Source organism: Aethalodelphis obliquidens, unplaced genomic scaffold (assembly GCF_003676395.1).
Source record: "Aethalodelphis obliquidens isolate GAN/ISIS:26980383/991018 unplaced genomic scaffold, ASM367639v1 scaffold26, whole genome shotgun sequence".
In the NCBI taxonomy this organism is placed as follows: domain Eukaryota; kingdom Metazoa; phylum Chordata; class Mammalia; order Artiodactyla; family Delphinidae; genus Aethalodelphis; species Aethalodelphis obliquidens.
In genome coordinates this window covers 23,936,860-23,961,706 of record NW_020837970.1, presented here as the reverse complement: position 1 = coordinate 23,961,706, position 24,847 = coordinate 23,936,860, and the positions used below count along the sequence as shown (strand labels likewise).

The following is a 24,847-nucleotide window of genomic DNA, read 5'->3' as shown; positions in this document are numbered from 1 at the left end:
AGACACAAAGACATAACAGATGGTCTCTGGGCTTGAGGAGGATCTCAGTGGTACACAGCAGGGTAGAATGTGATAAGGTTCCTGGGAGAGGTGGGAACCAAGTGCTAGGGGGCTCTGAGTAGGGAGAAGGAAAACATGGATGAGTCTGGGGAGTTTCCCAAAGGAACCAACATCTGAGCTGAGTCTTGACAAGTGGCTGGAATTTCAACAGGTGGAAATGGTGTAAAAGGGCATTCTGGCAGAGGGAATGGCATGAGCATAGGGTGGGTAAACTATGGGAAGCATTTGGGGGCTGGCCAGGAGCCCTACTTGGCTGGCACTCCAGGACTTTGGGGCTCGAAGGAGTGACAGGAAATATGGCTGAAAAAGACAGTGGTGAGAGATGAATGCAAGAGAGAGCCAGGAGGTTTTAGGGCCCGGATGGGCCCTGGTCAGAGCTGTGAGTGAAGGAGAGGATTGTGTGGAGAAAGGACTGGGTTGTCTGGGCATCAGATGGTCAGTCCTGCAGGAGGGCAGGGGTGGCAGTGGGGATGGAGTGGAGGGGGACTGGGGAGAACACCCCTGGGTGGGACTGCCAGGGCCTGATGAGAGGAAAGGCCAAGGAGAAGAGATTGATGAGATCCCTGTATCCTGATGAGGCCACAGACTTAGCTGTACTTTATTATCTCATGAAAGTCACTGGCATCACTTCTGCACCTAATTCACCACCTTTCTGGGTAGATGGGTAGCTCTTCTCTGGAAACAACCTCTTCCAGGGTGGGGTGGGGGGAGACTTAGTCTATCACCGCGGCACCCAACTAGGGGACCCGTGATCAGTAGAGCTTCAGGACTCTGGTTGCTGAGGAGAGGATGAGGAGGAAGGGGAGTATGGGTGTTATTTCCTCAGAAAGGCCTTCTCTGTCCTCTCTGTTAGATTTGAATCAGGTCCCCTGATTTTACCTTCTCATTGCTCCTTGCACTTTCCCTTCCTGACACTTATCACAGTTTTAATTTACATATTTGTGTGTAATTGATTGGTGCCTGTCTTTTCTACTGGATTGTAAAACCCAGCACTTAGAACAGTGTCTGGTATCTAGTTGGCACTCAGAAATATTTGTAGAGCTTTAAAGACAGAAAGCAGATCAGTAGTTGCTGGGACCTGGGATTGGAGCTGGGATTGACTGCAAATGGGCAAAAGGAGTATTTCCATAGATTCGAAAACTGGATTGTGGTGATGGCTGTGCAAACTGTTTATATTTAATGAAAATCATCGCGAAATTACAGTGAGTGAATTTTTTTTTTTTTTTTTTTTTTTTTTGCGCTACGCGGGCCTCTCACTGTTGTGGCCTCTCCCGTTGCGGAGCACAGGCTCCGGACGCGCAGGCTCAGCGGCCGTGGCTCACGGGCCTAGCCGCTCCGCGGTATGTGGGATCTTCCCGGACTGGGGCACGAACCCGTGTCCCCTGCATCGGCAGGCGGACTCTCAACCACTGCGCCACCAGGGAAGCGCCACAGTGAGTGAATTTTAAGGTATATAAGTTACACCTCAATAGAGCTGTTAAAAAATAAAAATAAATATTTGTGGAACGAGTAAATGATCTTTCTCCCTCTCTGAGGCTGTAAACTCCGTAAGAGAAACTAAATCCCCCAAATCTAGAAGGGTGACTGGCATCTAGCAGGCGCGGAACAAACATCCCATCTGAACAGTGAATCTATGAATGAATGAGGAGAGGAAGGACTCTTACCGGAGATCACTGACTGCAGCTTCCGGGTCGCTGCTCCGCACGTCGCCGAGAGACTAGCCCGGCGATTGGCCAGCGGAGCCAGGTTGTCCAGGACCGGGACCAGGAGCGTGCTCGGAGAATCCCCTAGGCGGGTCCGTGGGGGCGGGGCTTCAAGGGGGCGGGGCTTCCAGGGGCGGGCTCCCGGCGCGGGCTGCCGGGCTGCGCGGCTGCGCAGTACTGCCGCCGCTGTCGCCGTGGTGAGGGTGGAAACGATGGCCGGGCCCGCGTGGATATCCAAGGTGAGCGCCTGGCAGGCCGGCTTGTGACTGGCGGGCGGGTCGCGTGCTGGGCGGGGGCAGGCGCGCGGCCCCCGATGGGGAGGCGGCGGCGCGCGGCCCCCGATGGGGAGGCGGCGGCGCGCGGCCCCCGATGGGGAGGCGGCGGCGCGCGGCCGGCTGGGGACAGTTAGAAAGCCTGTCCTGGCCGCCTGTGCGCCTCGCTCCGTGGCCCGCGTGCGGTGTGTAGGCAGCCTCGCTCTCGGAAGGTAGCGCCTGGGGCGGGGACAGCATCAAGGTCAAGGCAGGGGGCGCAGTTCCTGCCCCGGGCAGCATCCCGGTTCCACCTCCGGCATCTGCCCCGTCCGGAGCCCAGGCCGCGCGCGCAGCCCGGGAAGGTCACCGGAGCCGCCGCCCTGGCTCCGCCATTCCGGCGGTTTCCGAGGCTGCGGCCCTGCAGCCTGCTGATCGCGCGGAGAGTCCCCTCCAGCACGGCCCAGGCCTCCCCCAGGTGTCTGCTCCGGCCCGGGCCGGGTAACCTCCCAGGTGAGGGAATCCCGAAGTCATTTTCCTGCCAGACTTTTTCTCCCTTAGAGCTCTTACCAATCTGATCGTATAGCTATTTCCCCTTCAAAGGACACAGGGTACCTTGCACCTTGGAATTGCTATCTGAACACTGGGAGACTGAGAGAGGGAGACCAGCAACACCTTTCTTTCACCTTTTATTTGTGAGCATCCTGCGTTCTCACCTTGACAGCTCAGATGCCTGCCGCAGCTGGATAGGGTTTCCGACCATCTCTGCAATTCTTTGGTTCCTCAGTGGAACTAACTGTGCCTGAAAACGTAATTGCTCAAGATCACACAGAAAGTCCGTGTCAGAACTGGAAGAGGAACCCAGATGTCTCGGGATTCCCAGTTCTAAGTCCCATTCTGCCTACTCTGTGGCCAAGGTCACACAACGAATTATAGGCAGAGGGAAAAATGGGCCCTCAGGTCTCCTGTTGCTCTTAAGAATGATCCCCTAGAAACCTACCATAAGCAATTTAATTTTTTTCTATAAAATTTGATACTGCATTTCTCCTTTGTTTTAAGTTTAAAGCGAGGTCCGCATGCACTGTTATTTAGTGAAAAGCAGTCTACACTGGAGTTTAGGAGTCTTAGGTTTAAGTATTGTTAGTACCATTGATTGGCTGCGTGACCCTGAGCAAATTACTTAACATCTCTGAGCCTTAATAAGCCTGTAAAATATTTGTACTTGCTTCACAGAGTTGTTTGAGGATTGAAAAAATTAATGTGAGAGCACCTAATACATGCAGAAGGAACACAAAAACCTGAAGCTTTCCTAGCTGTCAATATACTTAATCTTACAGTCTTCAAGCAGACAATTGGGCATCAGTAGCTAGGTTTTATTTAGTAACTGGGTTCTGCTTTGTTACCCTCTTCAGACCTGGATTTGTGTATGATGGTAATTTATTTCACATTGGCTCCTGAAGGTAAAGCAACTTCTGTGTCATTGTCTAACAGAAGTCAATCCTTTAATCACTGAGCTTACACTTAACATCTAGTCATCTTTGGTAGGTACATTAAGCTTCAGAATGAGGGACTAAATAAAACAGCTAGTAAATTTCTTTTGCCTTTAGCGTGGTCTACAAGAAAAAAGTCACATAGTAGGAATTCAGAAAGTGTCAGAGGATGAGGTTCTCCTCTGACATGGAATGGACTCCCCGTGTGACCTTTGGCAGTCATTTGACCTCTGTGGGCCAGTTTCTCCCTTTAGGGACTGGGATAGACTGTGTCTCGGAAGCTGATGTCCCAGAATTATGAGAAAGCTGAGCTGGATGTGAGTTTCAATCAGAACAATCCTCTATTAGCGTTCCATTTAAGGTTTTATTTGAAAAAAAGAGATCTGCAGCTTAAATTTATTTTTTTCTAAAAAAGCTTTATTTAGAAAAAATAGTGAGTTTCTAAAGGCCTTTCTGGCTCTAAAATACTATAATTATAACGAGGCAGTTCCCCCATCAGGAAGCTTTTATTGAGTGAGTACCTGCCATACATTCTACACTGTATTTATATGTTTTTAAGTTGGAGGATGAAGGTAAAAAAGGAAATGAGGTGCTATGGATGAAGATGTCCAGGAAGTCAGAAGTTCAGTCCATATTCTGTGAGCCTGGCCTTAGTCTCCTTATCTGAAAAGGGCTACTAATACAGTCTCTCAAGGTTTTATTAAAATAAAATGATGTAGTATATGTACAAGTATACTATAAAGTAGAAGTCAGCCTGTGCTTTAAAAAATCTTGTCTTAAAAGCTCCGGGTCATTCTAATGATTTAGATGCAATACTACCTTATTCTAAGATCACGAAGGAGAGATGACAAAGATGAAGAAGACTGGTTGTTAGAGAAAATCATTGCAAGTATTAAAGCCATTTGCTGGAGTGGGAACTCATCAAATAGAGAGATGCTTGAGGCTGGCCTCAGTTTTTCCAAAAGTATTCTGAGCACCTACTGTGAGGTAGGCACTGTTCTAGGTACTAGAGATAGAACAGTGAACAAAACATGAAAATCTTTGCCTCATGGATTTACATTTTAAATCAGTTATTTTGGTTGGGTCTTTTATCACAAAGACATGGGCCGTTTTTTTTTTTTTTTATTGGAATGTAGTTGATTTACAGTGTTGTGTTAGTTTCAGGTGTACAGCAAAGTGAATCAGTTATACATATACATATAGCCCCCCCTTTTTGTTTTAGATTCTTTTCCCATGTAGGCCATTACAGAGTATTGAGTAGGGTTTCCTGTGCTATACAGCAGGTTCTTATTTATCTATTTTATATATAGTAGTGTATATATGTCAGTCCCAATCTCGACATGGGCCTGTTTTTTTTTTTAATTAATTAATTTATTTTGGCTGCACCAGGTCTTAGTTGCAGCACACGAGATCTTCGTTCAGGCACGTGGACTTCTTAGTTGTGGCATGCAGACTCTTAGTTGTGGCATGCATGCGTTATCTAGTTCCTGACCAGGGATCAAACCCAGGCCCCTTGCATTGGGAGCGTGGAGTGTTACTCACTGGACCACCAGGGAAGTCCTGACATGGGCCTGTGTTTTTCTTTTGTTTTTTTTTTTTTGCGGTACGTGGGCCTCTCACTGTTGTGGCCTCTCCCGTTGCGGAGCACAGGCTCCGGACGCGCAGGCCCAGCGGCCATGGCTCACGAGCCCAGCATCTCTGCGGCATGTGGGATCTTCCCGGACCGGGTCACGAACCCGTGTCCCCTGCATCGGCAGGCGGACTCTCAATCACTGCGCCACCAGGGAAGCCCATGGGCCTGTTTTGAGTGAATGTTTTTTCTTTCTTTCTGGGGAGTGGGGAGAAGGACTCATGCAAATTTTATAACATAGCCTTTAAATGGTCTCCCTTCCAATAGCCCATTTGCTGGTGGATGAATCATGTCCTAGGATTAAGTGTTTGGCCAGTGGTTTTGGCATAGCATATTCTTTTGGATCTCACACTGTCTTTTATTGTCAGTCCAGAGAGATGACTGTAGATGCCAGGTTAGAGGATACAATTCGTTCACAGCTCCTTGGCTCTTGGTTGGTGTCTCTTTAGTGGGTGCTGATATTACAGCAAAGGTTCAGGACTTACAAGAACTGTCCCCCAAAAGGAAGACTAAGGATATAACAAATGTATCTTTGCTCATGTATCTAGCATGAAAAAAAGTTAACATTTAGAATTTTTAATGAACTATTATTTATTTATTAAATAATTTTATTTATTTTTGGTTGTGTTGGGTCTTCATTGCTGCGTGCGGGCTTTCTCTAGTTGCGGCGAGTGGGGCTTGTTGCAGTGCGCGGGCTTCTCATTACGGTGGGCTTCTCTCTAGGTGTGCGGGCTTCAGTAGTTGTGGCACGCAGGCTAGAGTGCAGGCTCAGTAGTTGTGGTACATGTGCTTAGTTGCTCCGCAGCCTGTGGGATCTTTCTGGACCAAGGATCGGATCTGTGTCCCCTGCATTGGCAGGTGGATTCTTATCTACTGCACCACCAGGAAAGTCACTAAAACTTTTAATGAATTTTAATACCTTTGGTTTTTGTACCCAATTTCTTTGATTATATTCTGTTTATTATAATGTAATATGACTTTGTACCAGTTTTCAAGGACTGAATTATTAAAGTTCAAAATAACCTTTCAAAATTTATATTTCTGGTGTGTCATAGTGTTAAGCGGAAAAAAAATGTACCGGTGGTAACGTCTTGGGGTAGTGGGATTAGTAGGTCACATTCCTTTTATTTTTCTGTATCTCTCCCCTCTCCCAGCAATTAACAATAATGACCATGTCACTTATATTATCAGAAGAAGTAGATAATTTATTTAAAATCTTCACTCTGTATGACACAGGTGTCAAAATAGTATTAAATAAATTTTGTTAGATTTTTATTATACCGTGTAATTTCTTAATATTCATGGGAGAAGAACAGGCATAATGTATAATTGGAGGAGCCCTGAACTAAGAGTCAGGAGACCCAGATTGTGGTCTCTTTGTGGTCACTCTGTGACCTTAGGCAAATCCCTACTCTTTGGACCCACAGTCTCCACTGTATAATGAGTGAGTTGGGCTCTGGGATTTATAAGGACCCTGCTGGCTCTTAAAATTAGTGATAGTTCTCTTAGAGTGTGTGTTACCCCCAAATTGACCCAGTGGTCAAGAATGTTGACATTAAACCATCCAGATCATCTGAGAAAAATCCAGTGTTTGAGCTAAGAAAGTAGAGTTTCATTCTAGCTTCAATGTCTTTTGACAACTTTTCATAAAATTGACTTTAAAAGTACATATATCGTACTTACATTCTCAAAGTAAAGGTAAACTGAATATTTCAGTTTTCAAATCCAAAAGAGCTTGCTACATTGAGCTAATACATGAGAAAAATAATCCTCGGAAATTCCTGAATATATCTGTGCAAAGTTGCAGCATTATCAGCTGCAGAGATGGTTCCATCTCTACCTTTTAACTATATGTGGTTTAATTCTGTATGTAACATTTCTTTGTTGATATTAAATGTAGGTCTCTCGGCTGCTGGGGGCATTCCACAACCAAAAACAGGTGACCAGAGGTTTTGCTGGTGGTGTGAGTATAATTACGTCTTTTATTTTTTCCTTTTAGAAGTTTCTCAAGAAAGATGCTTAGACACGTTATGTAGCATTTAATCTTCACTTATTTAAAATTAGGGAAAATTGGCCATACTTATGTTGTATATTTAAATTATTGGTGAACATGCATAAATCTATTAGGTCACTTGCACATTAAAAAAAATTGTATTATAGCTGGTGCTGTAAGCCTATCACATTAATATCTTGAAGGAGGCTTGTTAAAAATAGTTATAAAATAGATTATAAAAAAACAGATATTATCTAAAGAGAGCAACTACCCTTGAGCCTGTTACTTTATTTCACAACCTCATTTGGATAAGACAGTTTTTTTCCAAACTAGTACAGGTTGAGACAAAATTGTTGAGAAGCTTCAAAACCTGCTTTGCATTTTTATTTTGTGAGCTTCCCTGAAAACAGTAGATTGATCGCCAATCAGGAATGCCTCAAACATCTATAAGCCCTGTAGGCTTAGATGCATCGATACTTTGCTTACGTAGTCTTCATAGGCTCTCGTGTTAGCGGATCATCTATTTCTCATTACATCTGCTGCTTTTAGAATTCCCAGCATTAGAGTTCTGTGCTTTAAAAGCTGATACCACATTTTTAGAGCATTCTAAGACTGTGGGTCAGTGACTTCCTGTATGTTTTTATTTTGCCTCCTTCTTACAGAATCTGATTTGGATTTCATAATTCCTATACTCCCGTATAACATCTTACCCTGTGAGGGATTTATAAGACCATAGTATATCTTTTTTCATTTACTTTCTGAACTGTGGAAGTAAAATAGTTTTTTCTGGTGGCCTGATGACGTTTGTTATTACATGTTGGGAGAACAGGAAGAAGCCAAAGGGGTTCTTTCGGCTCTGCTTTTGCTGCAAAAGATGCAGAATGAGGCTTGCGCTTTAGCTAAGCTAGCATTTAGCTAGCTAGCATTTCAAATGCATTCTGAAAGCTGATGAGATGATCATTGCTCTCTGCTGTTATTTAATTTCCAGGCTGTCCATTAAAAAATATATATTGGCCTGGTGGGGAGGGGGTTATATTTGAAAGAAATAAAAGAAACTAATTTTTAAAAAAGATTTCTTCAGTTGTACAGAAAAATTCAGAAATAATTAGTCCACCTGCTTTGGGAGCATCACTGGAAGGTAAAAGACCAGGGAAATGTAAATCAGTGATTTTTTAAAAATGTAGCACAGGCAGCTGGCACTGAAAAAGGCCAGGGACTGTTGTCTGAACCTAACTTCTAGGTAGGGGAAATACCCAAATAATGACATATATAGTTTCCAAATGGTAATCCTCATTTAAATCCTCTCATCATTTCCCTTTACACATTTTTTTTCTGTGTTTGAAATGCTGGCTGTATTTTGTTTGAAGCCTTTGAACTAAATCGTTGCTGTTACATTACAAATACACTTGTCATTCTAAGTGTAATTCAGACATTGCAGGTATGATCACATACCCTATTCTTGTTGGTTCCAAGTAAACTTTGCTGAGCTCATTTGGATTACTTTTGTCATTAGGAGCCAACTTTATAAAGGAAATCAGGAAAATGGAGACCCTCTCTTGATGTGAAGTCTGATTTTCCGAGTGCCAAAACAGGCCTCAGTGGTACTCTGGAAGTGTCTGGGAGTGTTTCGTAAGACTGCACAAGTTGCATGAGAAACCGAACTTTCTAGGCTCCCGGTGGAGAGGAAAGCCCTTGCCTTCCTGGGAAGCCCTCTAAATTTTACTGAGAGAACATTGTTGAAATGTTTTGCTCTCCTTGGTTTTACAGACTTGAATTAATTGGTCTCCTTGTAGTTTGTCTGAAACGAAACATCAATTGGGAAGTTTACCAGGTAGTTTATTTTTGTTTTATCTGGAGAGCATCACTTAAGTTCTTTTTAAAACCTCTGGGCTCAGCTATAGGGAGTAGAGTTGTGGAGTCTCTTGATTCTTGACTCCACTTTGTTAAGCCGTTGGAAGGTAGGTCTGTTTTCTTAAAGGCATTTCTTATGAGTTAAGAAAACCCATAAACTGGATTTCTTTGTCAATGATGTTCCTTTTTAAACCTTCAAAAATCAATTCTGACTGTCTTCTTTGATGATTTCTTATATTCAGGTTAAGACGGTAACTTTAATTCCAGGAGATGGAATTGGCCCAGAAATTTCAGCCGCAGTTATGAAGATTTTTGATGCTGCCAAAGTAAGTGGGCTTAAAAAATACTTTTGATAATAATTTGTAGAAAAGTTTTCTTAGCCAGTTGGAGACAGTGAACTCTTAGGATGAATTGTTCACGTTTGTATGAACTTGGTGAGGTCTGTTAAATTTCACAGATTCTGACTTTAAGAGTGTTGTTTGCTGCCGTCATTGTCAATAGTTTAAGCTACTGCACTGGCATCAGTTATATATAAAGTAATCCAAGTAGTACTGTAATTTTTGTGGACTTTTGAACACTGCCTGGGTTTAAAGTCTTTAAGCCCCTCCAAGTCACCTGTCTATCTCATTTTTCCTTCCTGCCATAAAAAAGAGAATAGAATTGATACTTCAGAAAACTATATAGGGCATTTTGAAAGATTCTTTTTTTTTTTCCCCTGGTGTGGAAATATCAAGTATGAGGTATTATTATCCAACAGCCTAGCCTTCAATGCAGGTAGATATTTAAAAATCTAGAGAATTTAGGAAACTTGGACTTTGTTTGACCTGATGCTTTATTCTTGCTATTTATAGCTGCTAGGCGAAATAATGTGTAAGATTAAATCAGGGTTGTTATGATACCAACAGCTATAAGTCAAGGAATTCAATTTATTTATACTAAACATACATTGTTTTTCTATATGAGTTTTTAATTAAAACTCCTACAGAGGAAATGATGCTTATACAATAGCATTCCCTAAGGGAACTGAAGTAGGATGGCTCTCAGCTGTAAGCTCCGTGTGAACAAGGAGCGCAAGTCTTGCTCTGTGTTCCTATTCCTAGTGCGTGCCCAGTTGGCTGTCAGATGTGTGTATACACACTGAAGGGTGTGGGTGAAGAGAAAGGATAACGCTGGTTTATTCCTTAAAACTTCTTTCATAGGTTATATAATATGTCTTTTTTTTTCTTAACAGCTTTATTGAGATTTAATTCATGTATCGTTCAATTCATCATGTAAAGTATACAGTTCATTCATGGAGTTGTGCAACCATCACCATAGTCTAATTTTAGAGCATTTTGTCACCCAGAAAGAAACCCCATATTCATCAGCAGTCACTCCCCATCACCCTTATCTCTCCCACCCTGCCCCCTCCCATCACCAGCCCTAGGCGACCACTAATCTACTTTCTCTCTCTGTAGATTTGCCAATTCTGGACATTTCATATAAATAGAGTCTTAAAATTACATGGTTTTTGTGTGATGAATTGGGAGATTGGGATTGACATATATATACTAATATGTATAAAATAGATAACTAATAAGAAACTGCTGTATAAAAAAGTAAATAAAATTCAAAACTTCAAAAAAAATTACATGGTTTTTGTGAATGGCTCTTAGCATAATACTTTCAAGATTCATCCATGTATCAGTACTATGTGATATTTCTGTGAATCATGTTTCTCTGCTCCTTATGATATTATAATTATAGCCACGTTAACAGTGATTGTGAAAAAAAGAAGTAGGCAAGTGGCAGCTAGGAGTGATGACTGGACAAGGGTAATGTGGAGAATCCATCTGGACATGCTAGGGAATGACATCTCTTCTTGCATGCCAGGAACTTTCCGGGCCTTTACTGTATGTGTTTTCACCAGCTGCATCCAAAGTGAGGAAGTTTGTTTATAAATGTAGTGTGAATGTCAGTCACATGTAGGCCTTTCCAGTTCACTGTGCTCTGTGGTGTGGCATCTAGGCACCTATTCAGTGGGAGGAGCGGAATGTCACCGCCATTCAAGGACCGGGAGGAAAGTGGATGATCCCTCCAGAAGCCAAAGAGTCCATGGATAAGAACAAGATGGGCTTGAAAGGTAGCACTGAAGTGAATATGATGCTTATTATTGATTTCTGCTCCAGGTGTTATATTTATCTTTACCTAGATTTATCTTTTGTATAATTTTTACATTTTTATTTTAATTCACACATGCTCAAGGTCATGATTCAAAATATTAGCATGTGACAGATTGGAATTCAGCATAGGCTTTAAATCCAGACAGATCCACTGTGAATCTCATCCCTGCTGCTTACTGGCTGGGAGGCTTGGGCAAATTTCTTACTCTTTTTTTCCCCTTTACCTTTAAATGACAGCAATAGGGAATTCCCTGGCAGTCCAGTGGTTAGGACTCAGTGCTTTCACTGCCTAGGGCCCGGACTTGATCCCTGATCAGGGAACTAAGATCCCGAAGACTGGCACAGTGCAGCCAAAAAAAAAAAAAAAAAAATGACAGCAATAGAGTTGATACCTCATAGGGAGGTGGTGTCATAGGATTAGCTAATGTCAAGGACCTGATACCGTGCTTGGTCCTCAGTCAGTAGATGCTCAATGCAGTTGATATTCCAGAAAGCTTCATTGAGGAAATTTCTTCTTTCATCTGAATCTGAGGGAGAGGGTAAAGTTAGAGGCAGAACATATTTTACAAGGTAGCCCAGGTGGGTCTGTAGATGACACAGGGAGTAGGCACTGAATGTTGCCTGAGAGTGACCAGCTGTAGATGGACTCATTTACGATGAAGAGAACATCTGACTCAGAAACAGAGCACCTGTCTGCCCTTTTAAATGATGCTTGTAGAGGCTTCCCTGGTGGCGCAGTGGTTAAGGGTGCGCCTGCCGATGCGGGGGACGCGGGTTCGTGACCCAGTCTGGGAGGATCCCGTGTGCTGTGGGGCGGCTGGGCCCGTGAGCCGTGGCCGCTGGGCCTATGCGTCCGGAGCCTGTGCTCTGCAACGCGAGAGGCCACGGCAGTGAGAGGCCCGCGTACCGCAAAAAAAAAAAAAAAAATGACGCTTACTTTGTTGTAAAAGTGTCCCTTGATTCATGAAGCATGCACGTTAGATGTGTCACAAAGCTACTTCACGTCCAAACAAAGGATCCTAAATACATCTCTGATGGAATACTGGAAAAAATAAAAATTGGAATTTCAAATACAGTTGGCCCTCCATACCCACATGTGCATCCGTGGATTTGCAATCATGTATGGAAAATATTAAAAAAAAAAATTCTGGGCTGGGACATCCCAGTCCCGGTTGGTCCTCCTTGCCTGCCACCGGTGCCACCAGTCCGTGCAGCCAGCCCAGTTAGCCCGGTCTGCACTGCCCACCGGCCAGCTGATCTCCCACCACAACCATGGATGCCATCAAGAAGTTGCAGATGCTAAAGCTGGACAAGGAGAATGCCATCGACTGCGCTGAGCTGAGGACCGCAGCAAGCAGCTGGAGGAGGTGCAGCAGGCCCTCCAGAAGAAGCTGAAAGGGACGGAGGACGAGGTGGAAAAGTATTCTGAATCAGTGAAGGATGCCCAGGAGAAACTGGAGCAGGCTGAGAAGAGAGCCACCAATGCCAGGGCAGATGTGGCCTCCCTGAACCGCTGCATTCAGCTGGTAGAGGAGGAGGTGGACCAGGCGCAGGAGCGCCTGGCTACAGCCCTGCAAGAGCCGGAGGAGGCTGACGAGGCAGCTGATGAGAGTGAGAGAGAAATGAAGGTCATGGAAAGCCGAGCTATGAAGGATGAGGAAAAGACGGAGATGCAGCTGAAGGAGGCCAAGCACATCGCTGAGGATTCAGACCGCAAATATGAGGAGGTGGCCAGGAAGCTAGTGATCCTGGAAGGAGAGCTGGAGCACTCAGAAGAGACCGCTGAGGTGGCGGAGAGCTGGGAGGAGGATCTTCGGACCAGGGACCAGGCCCTCAGGTCCCTGATGGCCTCAGAGGAGGAGTATTCCACCAAAGAAGATAAATATATATGAAGAGGAGATCAAACTGCTGGAGGAGAAGCTAAAGGAGGCTGAGACCCGAGCAGAGTTTGCCAAAAGGTCGGTGGCAAAGTTGGAGAAAACCATTGATGACCTGGAAGAGACCTTGGCCAGCACCAAGGAGGAGAACGTGGAGATTCACCAGGCCCTCGACCAGACCCTGCTGGAGCTCAACCACCTGTGAGGGCTGGCCCTGCCCCCAGCCAGGCTATAGTTGACACCCCAACGAATAAAACTGGTGTTACCAGCAAAAAAAAAAAAAAAAAAAAATCCACAAAGTTCCAAAAAGCAAAACTTGAATTTTTTCACTGGCAACTATTTACATAGTGTTTATATTATATTAGGTATCATAAGTAGTCTAGAGATGATTTAGTTTACCGGAGGATGTGTGTAGGTTATATGCAAATACTATGTCATTTTATAATAAGGGGCTTGAACATCCATGGATTTTGGTATCTGCTGGGTTGCTGGGTCCTGGATCAATCCCTCCCCCCAAACCCCCATGCCGAGGGACAGGTGTCAACACTATGTACTTGTGTTTATAAAGGAAAAGAAAAGACCAGACTGTATCCTCTTGTCATCTGGGTATTCTTCTTTATTACAGGCCCTTTAAAAACCCCCATAGCCGCGGGTCACCCATCCATGAATTTATTGCTGCGTAAAACATTTGACCTTTATGCAAATGTCCGACCATGTGTCTCAATCGAAGGCTATAAAACCCCTTACAGTGACGTAAATATTGTCACCATTCGAGAGAACACGGAAGGAGAATACAGTGGAATTGAGCATGTGGTATGTTCATTTGGATACTTTTTCATTCTTAGTTGGGTTGCTTTCTGTGCACTTGGGACCTTTGTTCAAATTCCCAGTTGAAAATATTTCCCAAAGACAGTTCTCTTGCATTCTGTGAGGAGTTGTGGGTGTTTGTCTTGTCCTGGTCTCTGGCTGACAGTACTCAAATGGATGCCTGGGCGAGGGGTTGTGGTGCTTCAGGGTATGGGCTTGGGAACTTGTCCTGTTTGAATTTTGAATCCTCAACTTCATACGTAACCACCTCTGCACCTTGGTTTTCCTCATCTGTGCCGTGAGGCTTATAATACCTGGCTCCTAGGACTGGAGTGAACATGATTAACCTCACTGACATACCATATGCATGATGCTTGCCTTGGCAGCTGGTGCCACGCAAGCCTGCCACAGATGGTGTTGTCTGCACACTGCCAGCAGTCCAGGACCGGGTTGTTGCCATGCCCTTTCAGCGAGGCAGGACTTCCTCTGTTTCAGATTGTGGATGGAGTTGTGCAGAGTATCAAGCTCATTACTGAGGGGGCGAGCAAGCGCATCGCGGAGTTCGCCTTTGAGTATGCGCGGAACAACCTCCGGAGCAACGTGACGGCCGTGCACAAAGCCAACATCATGTGAGTCCCTGTGGGTGGCGCTCCGTCTGGCTTTGTGGGCGAGGAGCAGTGACAGGGCTTTCCTTTCCTCTCTCCAGCTTGCTCATTGACCTGATAGCTCTGGAAAATGGCCTTGTAGCCAGTCAGAGGGTTTCTCTTGTGTCAGAATATCCTATTTAATGTGCTTCATTGGGTGGATGACTGGAGCAGGTTTGGAGGGAGCAAGAATTCAGGTCCCGGAAGTTTAAGGAGGGCCTGAGAACCATCGGGGAAGGAAGCCGGAGAGTCTGGATCCCTAGGTGCGGTGGGCAGTTAGCTAAGGCCACGTCTGCAAAAGGGCAATCGTTTCTGTGTTAGGAGGGAAGAGCAGGAATGTTTCTGAGATGGCCCCCCGCTCAGGGGCTTAAAATATTTCTCATAGTGCTAATACTGTCTGATGTATTACTCTAGCAGTTTGAATTCTTCTCAGCCCTAGTGTATTAAAGCCCAACTCAGTGTATTAGGAAGCAGGTTTCCTAACCTAAGGAAAGTGTTGAGCATGTAAAATAGTAAAACCATTTAAATAATTGAATAAGTTAACCTTTTAAGGCAATTTTAATGTTTTCTTATTAATAGATATTGCTGGATAACACTATAAAAATATAGTCTTCTTTATTATGATCAAACTATATTACATTTTTTACCCTTTTGTGCTTCCAGAAGTATCCTAAAACATTGAAATTTGCATTTTACTGATTGCCAAAAAAAATAATTTTACTGTAATTGAAATCAGATATCTGCAACTTAAATTTCTTGAACTTACATTACTTCTCTGATTTGATCTTTTTCTCTCTGCAAGTCTTTGCTTTCAACAATTTTTATTTGATTAAATACAGGCGAATGTCAGATGGGCTTTTTCTGAAAAAATGCAGGGAAGTTGCAGAAAACTGTAAAGATATTAAATTTAATGAGATGTACCTTGATACAGTATGTTTGAATGTAAGTATATATTCACACTTACCTGCCACTTTTTGTGGTGTATAGTGTGTCCGTGTGGTGCACAGTTTTTGTTTGCTAAACACACAAATGCATTTTTTGTAGATGGTCCAGGATCCGTCCCAGTTTGATGTCCTTGTTATGCCAAATTTGTATGGAGACATCCTTAGGTGAGTCTGGCTATACCTTTTAGCCTACAGTTTATTTATAAATGTCATAAAATAAATTGTGGCTTACAAATTTTAATCAAATATTATAAAATACAGCATTTGTTACAAGCTGCGAGTTGAATTCTGACAATTCAGGTGGTGATATCAATGGTGATATGCTGGATGGGTTATTCATTCATTTGCCAAATCAGCTCTGGGCTCTTGCTCCCTGACCATTAGTTCCCGCTTCCCATTTTACAGATATTTTATTGATTGGTTGATTGATTGATTTCAGTGTTTCATCATGTATAGCTAGGTAGGTGGGTGTTCATTTTTATTAATTTTTTGTAACTTTTGGCATAATTTCAGACTTACAGAAAAGTTGCAAGAATGGTACAAAGAATTCCTGTGTACTCAGCACCCACATTCACCAAATGTTAACATTTTACCAGACTTACTTTATTACTCCCTCTCTCTCTCTCTCTCTCTCTCCCCTTCTCTCCTTTTCCCTCCCTTCATCCTCCTCCTCCTTCTTTTTTCTCTCTTTGTCTCTACACACATACACGTGATGGTGGTCAAATGGTGCTTTTGTAAGTCCATCATTCCTTCTACATGTATCAGTTGGCATTCTACTGTAAGGATAAGCTTTTCCTTCTCTCTTATTTATTTGTTTACTTATTTGCCTATATCAGTTTGCACTCCTGGTTTCTATTTTATTTAGTGGTTATATCCATCACTATCATCTTTTATATTGATGCATATGTTGTGCAGACTTGGCCAGTGGGAGTCCCTTTGAACTGTCTCTGTGTCCTTTTGACACAGCCCATCATTTGCTTTCTGGCACAATAAGGTGCTTCAGGCTCATCCTATATTTTCCTAACTGCAGTCCTGGAATCAGTCATTTCTCTAAGTAGCCCAGGTTCCTTTTAGTGGAGAATGGTATTTAAAGATGCAAGTCTGGGTGCTAGGTGAGACATTTTATTTTTCAAAATATCCTTTGAAATGCTTTTCTGCCCCCAGTGACCTGTGTGCAGGACTGATTGGAGGTCTTGGTGTGACACCAAGTGGCAACATTGGAGCCAATGGAGTTGCAATCTTCGAGTCGGTAAGGACCCTGGTGACACCTGAAGCAGAATTCAAGTCAGAATGACATGAGAACCCAGGAGGGCTTATCTGCATAAATATATTTTAACTCTTGAGTTTTTCCAATTGTCAGAAGAAAATGAAACTTGGTTTATTCATTCGTTTTCCTCTTATTTCTTTTTCATCCTTATTATTTATTATGTATCCTTCCTCAGTTAAAATATTTTACTGAAAGTTGGACTGGATAAGATTGTTAGTCCATATTTTTGCACTTAAAAAAGAATTTCTTTAGCTCTTTATTTTTCTGAGGTTTTATTTCTAAGACATATATCTGAGCAGCTATTTTTCATCAGTGAGGAAAGCTGATTAAGAGCCCAGCTTCCCTGGAAGAGGGCTGTTTGCTCCTGTCTCCCTCCTGACTGCACTCTTTCCCCCCCCTACCCGGGCAGGTTCACGGGACCGCCCCAGACATCGCAGGCAAGGACATGGCCAACCCCACGGCCCTCCTGCTCAGTGCCGTGATGATGCTGCGCCACATGGGGCTTTTTGACCACGCTGCAAAGATTGAGACAGCATGTTTTGCTACAATTAAGGATGGGAAGGTATTGGTAATCTTGCCACACTTCTGCTGGGTAAAATGCATTTCCTCTTTGGGTTTTTTTTTTTTTTTTTTTTTTTTTTTGTGGTATGCAGGCCTCTCACTGTTGTGGCCTCTCCCGTTGCGGAGCGCAGGCTCCGGACGCGCAGGCTCAGCGGCCATGGCTCACGGGCCCAGCCGCTCCACGGCATGTGGGATCTTCCCGGACCGGGGCACGAACCCGTGTCCCCTGCATCGGCAGGCGGACTCCCAACCACTGCGCCACCAGGGAAACCCCCTCCTTGGGTTTTATGTGCGTGAAGGACCGACGATGGTTCTTCTCAAGAGGGCCAAAGGATTGGATGTCGAACAGGCATTCTTAATGTGGGCTCCCTGAGTGAACTCGGGCAGTCTGCACACTTGTGTGCATTTTCTGAAGAGAGGATTAACGTATTTCATCAGGGAAGGGCTGAGAAGCACTGTGGTAGGGGCACCAGGGTGCAGTGGAAAGAGCAGTGGTGTGGGCGTCAGAGCAGTGCAGGCCCAGTTACCCTGTTGTTACCTGTGGGATCTTGGCCGAGTCCATTAATTTTTCTTGGCAGCTTCCTCCTCTTCCCAGCAAACATCTATTGCGTCCGTGATAAGGTACGGAGAATATAATAAAATGAGGAATAAGGGGTGGTCTCAGGCCTCAAGGAGCTTGGAATCTAGCAGTGGTACAGATGCAGATGTGTCTGTAATACCGTGGAGCTATACGTTATACTATGTGCATCTGTGATATAAAAGTAATGTAGAAGTTTTATATAAGTAATAATGGCTGATATTAACTGAATACTTTCGTGATTTTATATTCATTATATATATCTCAGCAAATCTCTACTCCTATGTGACATAGATACTGTAATTAAGCCCATTTTTTAGATGAGGAAACCGAGGCACAGAGAGATTGAGTAAGTTTGTCCAAGGTCTCACAGCTCCTAACTGGCCAAGTTGGGGTTCACACCCAGTCTGGCTCTTACCCAACAAGCTTCACTGTTCCCATAAGCAGTTGTGACTCATAGGAGGGTTGTGATCAATTATTCTGAAAGTGGGAGGAGAACAGAGGAGGTCATGGCTTTACAAGGCTGGGCCTGAAAGGCTGATCCCTAGTCCGAGGTCTCTTCCTTTTTTTAAAAAACTAACATTTTAAAAAAGGATAAAATATACATAGTATAAAATAGACCATCTTAATAATTTTTGAGGCACACAGTCTATTGGTATTAAATATTAATACTTTTCATATTGTGCGACCTTCACCACCATCCATCTCCAGACTTCTTCATTTTCTTAAACTGAAACTGTCCCAATTAAACAGTAATTTACCTAGTTTCTGCCATTCCCCCAGCCCCTGGCAACCACCATCTACTTTCCGTCTCTGTGAATTTGACTACTCTAGGTGCCTCATGTAAGTGGAATCATACACTGTTTGTAACATTGTGACCGGCTTATTTCACTTAGCATAATATCTTCAAGGTTTGCTTCTTCTTTTTAAAAAATTCTATAATTTGAAATTCTTACGGCCAAAATATAAGAAACCCAAGTTTGTTTTTAACAGCCTGATATAGTCATATTGAAGGGCATGTGATTATATATGTTTTTTATTCTGACGCTGTATTTGAGAAGCTACTCATAGAGTCCAGCAGAGAGATGCCTAAATTACACAGTAGGCCCTTTAAATTGTTTAGGATGCGATGGGACAAGAGAATTAAATATATTGAGTTGGGAGTAAAGAGAGTATAAGCTGGTAGAGAACAGAGAATATGGGAGGATTTCTTTCTTAAAGAGGGGAATTTAAGAGTTAAGTGATTTAAATATTTCCTTAGTATTTGTTTCTTAGCCTCCAAAAATAGGTCAAAATATGTCTTTAAAAAAAAAAATTAAAAAATCCTCAAGGAATTTATGCAACCTCTTGTTTCAGATTTGCTGTCATTTAAGTGTCCGTAATCAAATGCTTCCTTAGGGTCTATTGTATGGACAAAGGGAAAATTTTTGGAAAGCCTCCCTGCTTCCCTTTGTAGTGAGAGCATCTTGTTCTTCCAGAGTGTTTCTGTGTACACTATCGAATTAGCTTTTCTAAGTCCTTGGGTAGGTGGATGGCGGTGGAGTGGGTCTCACTTTGAAATGAGGAACTAAATGAAAGAGTAGTCAGGTAACTCACTCATCTGGTATCTCACTGAGAGCTTTAAATAAAAACATCCTTGCTTTGGTTTAATGTGTGGATACATTTTTTATCTTTGCTTTTTCCTTTTCTCAGAGCTTAACAAAAGATTTGGGAGGCAATGCAAAATGCTCAGACTTCACAGAAGAAATCTGTCGCCGAGTAAAAGATTTAGATTAAGGCTTCTACAAATGCTTTTGCCTCAGTCACTCCTAACGGACTCCATGTCAGCCTGTATTAGAATACCTGCCATTATGTATACATTTATGCATTTGTTGCTTGTTTCTTGACAGAGTACATTTTTAGACCTGGCCTTTTCTTAACAAAGTCTGTGCAGAGGATGCAGGTGATGTCCCTGGGCCTGCTTTCAAAGGACTTTATCCAAGTGCTTGTTTTATTTATTAAATGTCTATCTGGTACACATTTTTTGAAAACTCTAAGTGGACTGTACTGTATCATTTGCCATTGTTAACCATTTTACGCTTCAGTTACAACAGTTTTTCTTTAACTGTAAATATCCTGATACAGAATTAATACGAGAAAACATATAACTTTTTCAAGAAAAACAATGATTTCCTTGGTTTATGAAAAATATAATGAAAATAAAATAGAATGTTGACATATTAGCACAAGATGATATTCTTATAAAACTAAATGGGCACAAGAGAAATTTCCTGGGAAAGTTTACATCAAAAACAGTGAATATGGTATATTTCTTAGTGATATGGAAAGTAAAGACTGATTTGTGCTTTAAATGAATTACTGAGTATGAATAAAGACTTCAGATCCGAGAAATATATAATGAGAGATGTAGTTTTTGTTAATAAGATATGGGTAATATATCAGGTACAAAGACACAAATGCATTGTGTGTTCAGTTATTTTTATCTTAAGATGATTGACTATTCCTGGCGAGAGCTTTTAATGAAGGAGTGATCCTTCCTTTTCATTGGACATACATCAAGCATCGTGTGTAACGCAGCCCTTGATCCCCTGTGCAGACCCTGAGTCAGACATGGGAGCCGACCATTGTGTGCGGTCACTCTTCCCCAGCATGTCTGTCTCTGTCTGGAAGTGGACCACACTCCCACTGATACTGCTAGAAGGCCTGACCATCTAAAAGTTGACTGCAGTTGAGGACCCTGGGGTGCTGGCTACTAACTTTATATTTCAGTGGCTACCCCTTCCCCAAAACACCAAATTACCACCCTGTGCCTCAGCACCACCAGTTGCAGACTCAGCCTGAGATGAGTCACCAAATCGTGCCATCCTGGGGCTTGCCTTAGCTTTTGACCTTCAGGCACTTCCCCATCCCTCCTCCATTCCCCATCCTTAGCATGATTTTTCTTTAATCTTCAGACACTATTTTCATGAACCCTTTGGTCCCACACCAACGGCAGCTCATGTCCTCCTTGGCCCGTGTGTAACATTGCAAACCTGTGGCTTTGCATTCTGTACCCTGGTCACAAGGGGATTTCTTTTTTGTTTTTTTTTGTTTTTGCGATACGCGGGCCTCTCACTGTTGTGGCCTCTCCTGTTGCGGAGCACAGGCTCCGGACGTGCAGGCTCAGCGGCCATGGCTCACAGGCCCAGCCGCTCCACGGCATGTGGGATCTTCCCGGACCGGGGCACAAACCCATGTCCCCTGCATCGGCAGGCGGACTTTCAACCACTGCGCCACCAGGGGAACCCACAAGGGGATTTCTTAACAACAAATACCCCTGTCTGGGTCCTTTTTTAGGCTGGTAACCAGACTCACAACCTTGTATGTATTTCACTTTGTTTAAACTGCTGCTTCTGTTTTATTGAATTGTGCTAATTATCAGTGATCCTTGGGTTTACACTAATAAAGAATTCCCAAACGAATTGAGGTGTATGCTTTCTCTACCGATTCCCCATTTAGATGCCTTAGGTCATTTTGGCTCAGTTTGCTACTAAGAATGGCTGCTTCAAGTATTCAGAGTAGGCAGGGTGAGGGGACACGGGTTCGATCTCTGGTTGGGGAACTAAGATTCCACAAGCTGTATGGCTCAGCCCAAACAAACAAAACAGCAGAGTGGGCAGGGTGGCAGGGTGGCGACAGACTAGCCCCTAATTGACTGCTTTCCCTAGAATGCTCCACTTGACCTCCTCCCACACCTTTGCTTATTCCGGGGCACTGGAGGTCATTGGTAATACCTATTGCTCAGTGTCCTGTGGGTTAAATAACCACTACTCTGGACTGATCTGCTGCTCTATTGACAAAAAAATCAGGTACTTGTTGACAGTTCTGTTAAAAAGTTTAATTTCAAATTACACATTAAATACAACCAAATAGGCAGCAGCAGTTTTATTAAGCATCAAAGTCAGTGGGTGTGTGTATGGTGGAGTGCCTGGTAATGGGATGATGGGGTCGGCAATGTCCAACAAGATTCCAGAGTAAGTCGGGTGTTAGGTGCGTTACAACTGAGCGCTTTCCCTGCGGCACACTGGTTAGCCGAGCCATCTTCCCCCTCCTCCCTCCCCCAACACCCAGCCTCCTGTTAAGTGAGCTAGCAGCCTGTTAAATCTACCTGGGAGTAAGGCCAAAAAGTCAGCCCTTCAGTTCTGGAAAGAGAGTTGATCTCACTTGTCACCCAAACAAAAAGCAATACTTTTAAAACTATCCACACATGAAGCCTCTCGGCATAAGACCTGGCAAATGTAGATGCCAGGACCGTACCTGACCCAGAGAACCTAACAGACTTGCCAGAAGTGCATGTGCCCAGACTGAAGAGGACCTGGGGGGGGGGGGGGGGGGTGTCAGGAAAATACTCAGCCTGCCACCTTCAGGAGAAACCCGGGAAGGACGACCCCTGATTACTTTTTTTGCTCTTGGTAAAAGGAGTCGATGATATCTTTGTACTTCTCTAGGACTGTGAGCCGTTTCAGCTTCATAGTGGGACCTAAAAGAGAAATTGGAAGAAATGAGTGAGGGCTGGGCTCTGAGATGTCTGAGAAGGTGTGTGGTAAACATCTAGACTCAGTGAGTCCCAGAACTCTGGAATTAAGCCAGACCAACAAGTAGCCATCCTCCAAGATGGCCCATGGTGATCCCTGCTCCGTGGTCACACCGTTGTGTGGCTCCTTCCCACACTGTACCAGGGTTGGTCTAAGTGGCCGGTAGAATACAGAGGAAGTGGGGTAATTTACATGACAACAACTGATAGGCAAATCATCTCTGCATTTCAGTGAAAGTTCATACGATGTTGGATGTAATGCTTTGATTGCTTGTGATGGGGTAGGGGAAAGCCCTGGCCAGGAAGGGCCTCTGGCATCACTTTTCTTGGCCTTGGCTCTCTCCTCTAATGCAAGGTCAAAAGGGCTCTGATTTGGGTAGCTTCAACTCCATTTCTTGCTAACTCATACTTGGCTGTGTAACTGGAGACTTCAAAATCAAAGCCATTTATATAAACTGCTTAGACAGGACACCTATCTGGTTGACCTTGCATTCAATTTGCTGGCACAAGACACCCAGATAAGCTCAGGGTCTCTGATAGCAGCTCAGCATTACTGTGGATAGTTGCATCTGGGTTCAGCCTTGATGGGTCAGAGGGAATCTCATTGAAGGAGCCATTTGCATGCCCACCCCGCCATGCCATGAACACCCCAAGATGCTGTAACCAAGAGCGACTTCATCATCCAACTGAGGCCACACCAGAGGCCTTTTCTGGTTCTGTGGACCATGGCCCAGAAGGGCTTCCACCCTTTACCTGTTGCATGAGCTGACTTTACAAAAGATTATGGTGGTCTCACTCCCTAGAGCCAGATGACTCCAGCCCAAACACTAACAGGAACTTGGTGTCTGCCTGGTGGTCCCATTGTGATTTCAGGGGAAAATGGTTCCTTAGTCAAAACAAAGTTAAATGTTATAGGTTCAAATTAATGAATTCCAGCACATATCTTATATACTGAACAGGCCCTACCTAACCACAAGCCCAGGCACTGAGCAATCAATGTCCTCCCACAGGAAGGAGGTGGGTGTCATCCAAAGTGCTGTCAGGGACCTTCTGTTTGCCATGGCTGCTTCCTAGTGGGCACCTCCCAGGCTCTGCCATGGCCTCTGCCCTCCTGCACAGCCCCTGCAATAGTGTAAGGAAAACACCTACCCAACTCTCCACCCGAAATGGAGAAGTCCCTCTCAAGAACGGCCCACTTCTGGATGTGGTAGGGTCGGGCAGCTGCATTCATGTTGACTCTCTGGATCCCCTCTTCAATGGCCTGATACACGGCCTCATCCTTCTTCCCCACGACCTCCGATACCGTGGCAGCTTTGCTGCCCACCCTCTGGCAGAACTCCACAGCTTGCTCGGTCAGATTATCAGTTGGGTCAGAGGTATCAGGATCCAGAGTGCACTGAAAAGCCAGAGATAGATCAAAACCAAGCCTCACTCCACAAGATGTGTGCCCTGGTCTTGGAGGAGGTCACACTGCTGATCGTCAAGGACGTGGATCACCGTGAGCTCTGTTTCAAAGAGACGGTTCTAGAATGAGTAGGATGCTACTCGGACTGCGTTGAGCCCTGTGGTGGGGTGGAAGGAAGGGAGGCCTGAGATTGAGATGACCTCAGCCAGTGAGATCATCTTTTAAAACAGGGACCATAATTCTGGCCCCATCCAGTACCCTGGTATCAGATACCAGATTGGTTATCTGCTGAGGGGACTGAGGGCAGCAGCGCTGTGTAAACTGGACTGTACTGGAACACAGAAGATCATCGGGGCAGCATACTATTAACTGTATTACCAGGGGCAGAAGGGATTTCCATACGCTACGGCTGCCCCTTAGGGCAGGCAGCACTGACTAGTTATTCCAGAATACAGTCAGGAGATCCAGACATGTCCTGGTTGAACATGGCTACTGCTGGGGTCAGACCCACAGACCACCCACTGGCTGCTCCTCCAGAGCCAGATCCCACCCCACCCCCACCCCCGACACACCTTCAAGGTGAGCAGCATGGACAGGAACTTCCTCTGGTCCCCGATCAGCACGGCATTGCTGATGATGGGTAGCTCTGTCTTCACGGCCTCCTCAATGGGCACAGGGGGCACATTCTCCCCGCCAGCCGTGATGATCAATTCTGGGGAGGCAAGCCCAGGCCCCCGGCACAGGCTTCAGTCCAGGTGCTCAGACCAAGCACACCCAGACTCTGCCTGGAGAGCCGACCCTCTAAGCAGGACCCAGGCTCGATCACACATCTGCCTGCATGATTTCCAGAAAGGTGTTTACTCATTCACCGAGCTTCAGTTTCCCCTGGGAAATTGGGGCATGGGATTCCCACAGGGATGCTGAGGGCACTGTATCCACTTGGGCAAAGTAAGCAAAGCACCTCTTCCATGGAGGTGTCCCCAACTTACTTCCCTGGGAGAGCCAAGCTGTTCATGGGAAATTTCTTTGAAAATTTTCTTTGAAAATGCTCTATT

At 44.3% G+C, this 24,847-nt stretch overlaps 2 protein-coding genes and 1 pseudogene across 2 annotated transcripts in view; 2 read left to right on the top strand and 1 right to left on the bottom strand.

Moving 5' to 3' along the window:
• The first annotated feature begins 1,928 nt into the window (after window positions 1-1,928).
• Window positions 1,929-20,267, top strand: IDH3A (isocitrate dehydrogenase (NAD(+)) 3 catalytic subunit alpha). The gene is made up of 11 exons (XM_027123734.1): window positions 1,929-2,002; window positions 7,032-7,094; window positions 9,218-9,301; window positions 10,983-11,097; window positions 13,640-13,827; window positions 14,317-14,450; window positions 15,305-15,407; window positions 15,510-15,574; window positions 16,574-16,658; window positions 17,086-17,238; window positions 19,507-20,267. The coding sequence occupies exons 1-11, from the start codon at window positions 1,976-1,978 to the stop codon at window positions 19,588-19,590; spliced, it is 1,101 nt and encodes a 366-aa protein (XP_026979535.1). The 5' UTR covers window positions 1,929-1,975; the 3' UTR covers window positions 19,591-20,267.
• LOC113629305 (tropomyosin beta chain pseudogene) lies at window positions 11,976-13,633 on the top strand (annotated as a pseudogene).
• A 946-nt stretch (window positions 20,268-21,213) lies between the features above and the next one.
• ACSBG1 (acyl-CoA synthetase bubblegum family member 1) overlaps window positions 21,214-24,847 on the bottom strand; it is a 30,384-nt gene continuing 26,750 nt past the window's right edge. The window contains 4 exon segments of the mRNA XM_027123735.1: window positions 21,214-22,255; window positions 22,257-22,333; window positions 23,537-23,783; window positions 24,365-24,504. Of these exon segments, the coding sequence (XP_026979536.1) occupies window positions 22,217-22,255; window positions 22,257-22,333; window positions 23,537-23,783; window positions 24,365-24,504 (503 nt within the window). The 3' untranslated portion in view covers window positions 21,214-22,216.

Excerpts from the sequence above, each read along its gene's own strand:
- IDH3A (XM_027123734.1), top strand. The coding sequence starts at position 1,976 with ATGGCCGGGCCCGCGTGGATATCCAAG. Across the intron at positions 14,451-15,304 it reads GTGCACAAAGCCAACATCAT|GCGAATGTCAGATGGGCTTT; the intron begins GTGAGTCCCTGT and ends GATTAAATACAG. Across the intron at positions 17,239-19,506 it reads CTACAATTAAGGATGGGAAG|AGCTTAACAAAAGATTTGGG; the intron begins GTATTGGTAATC and ends TCCTTTTCTCAG.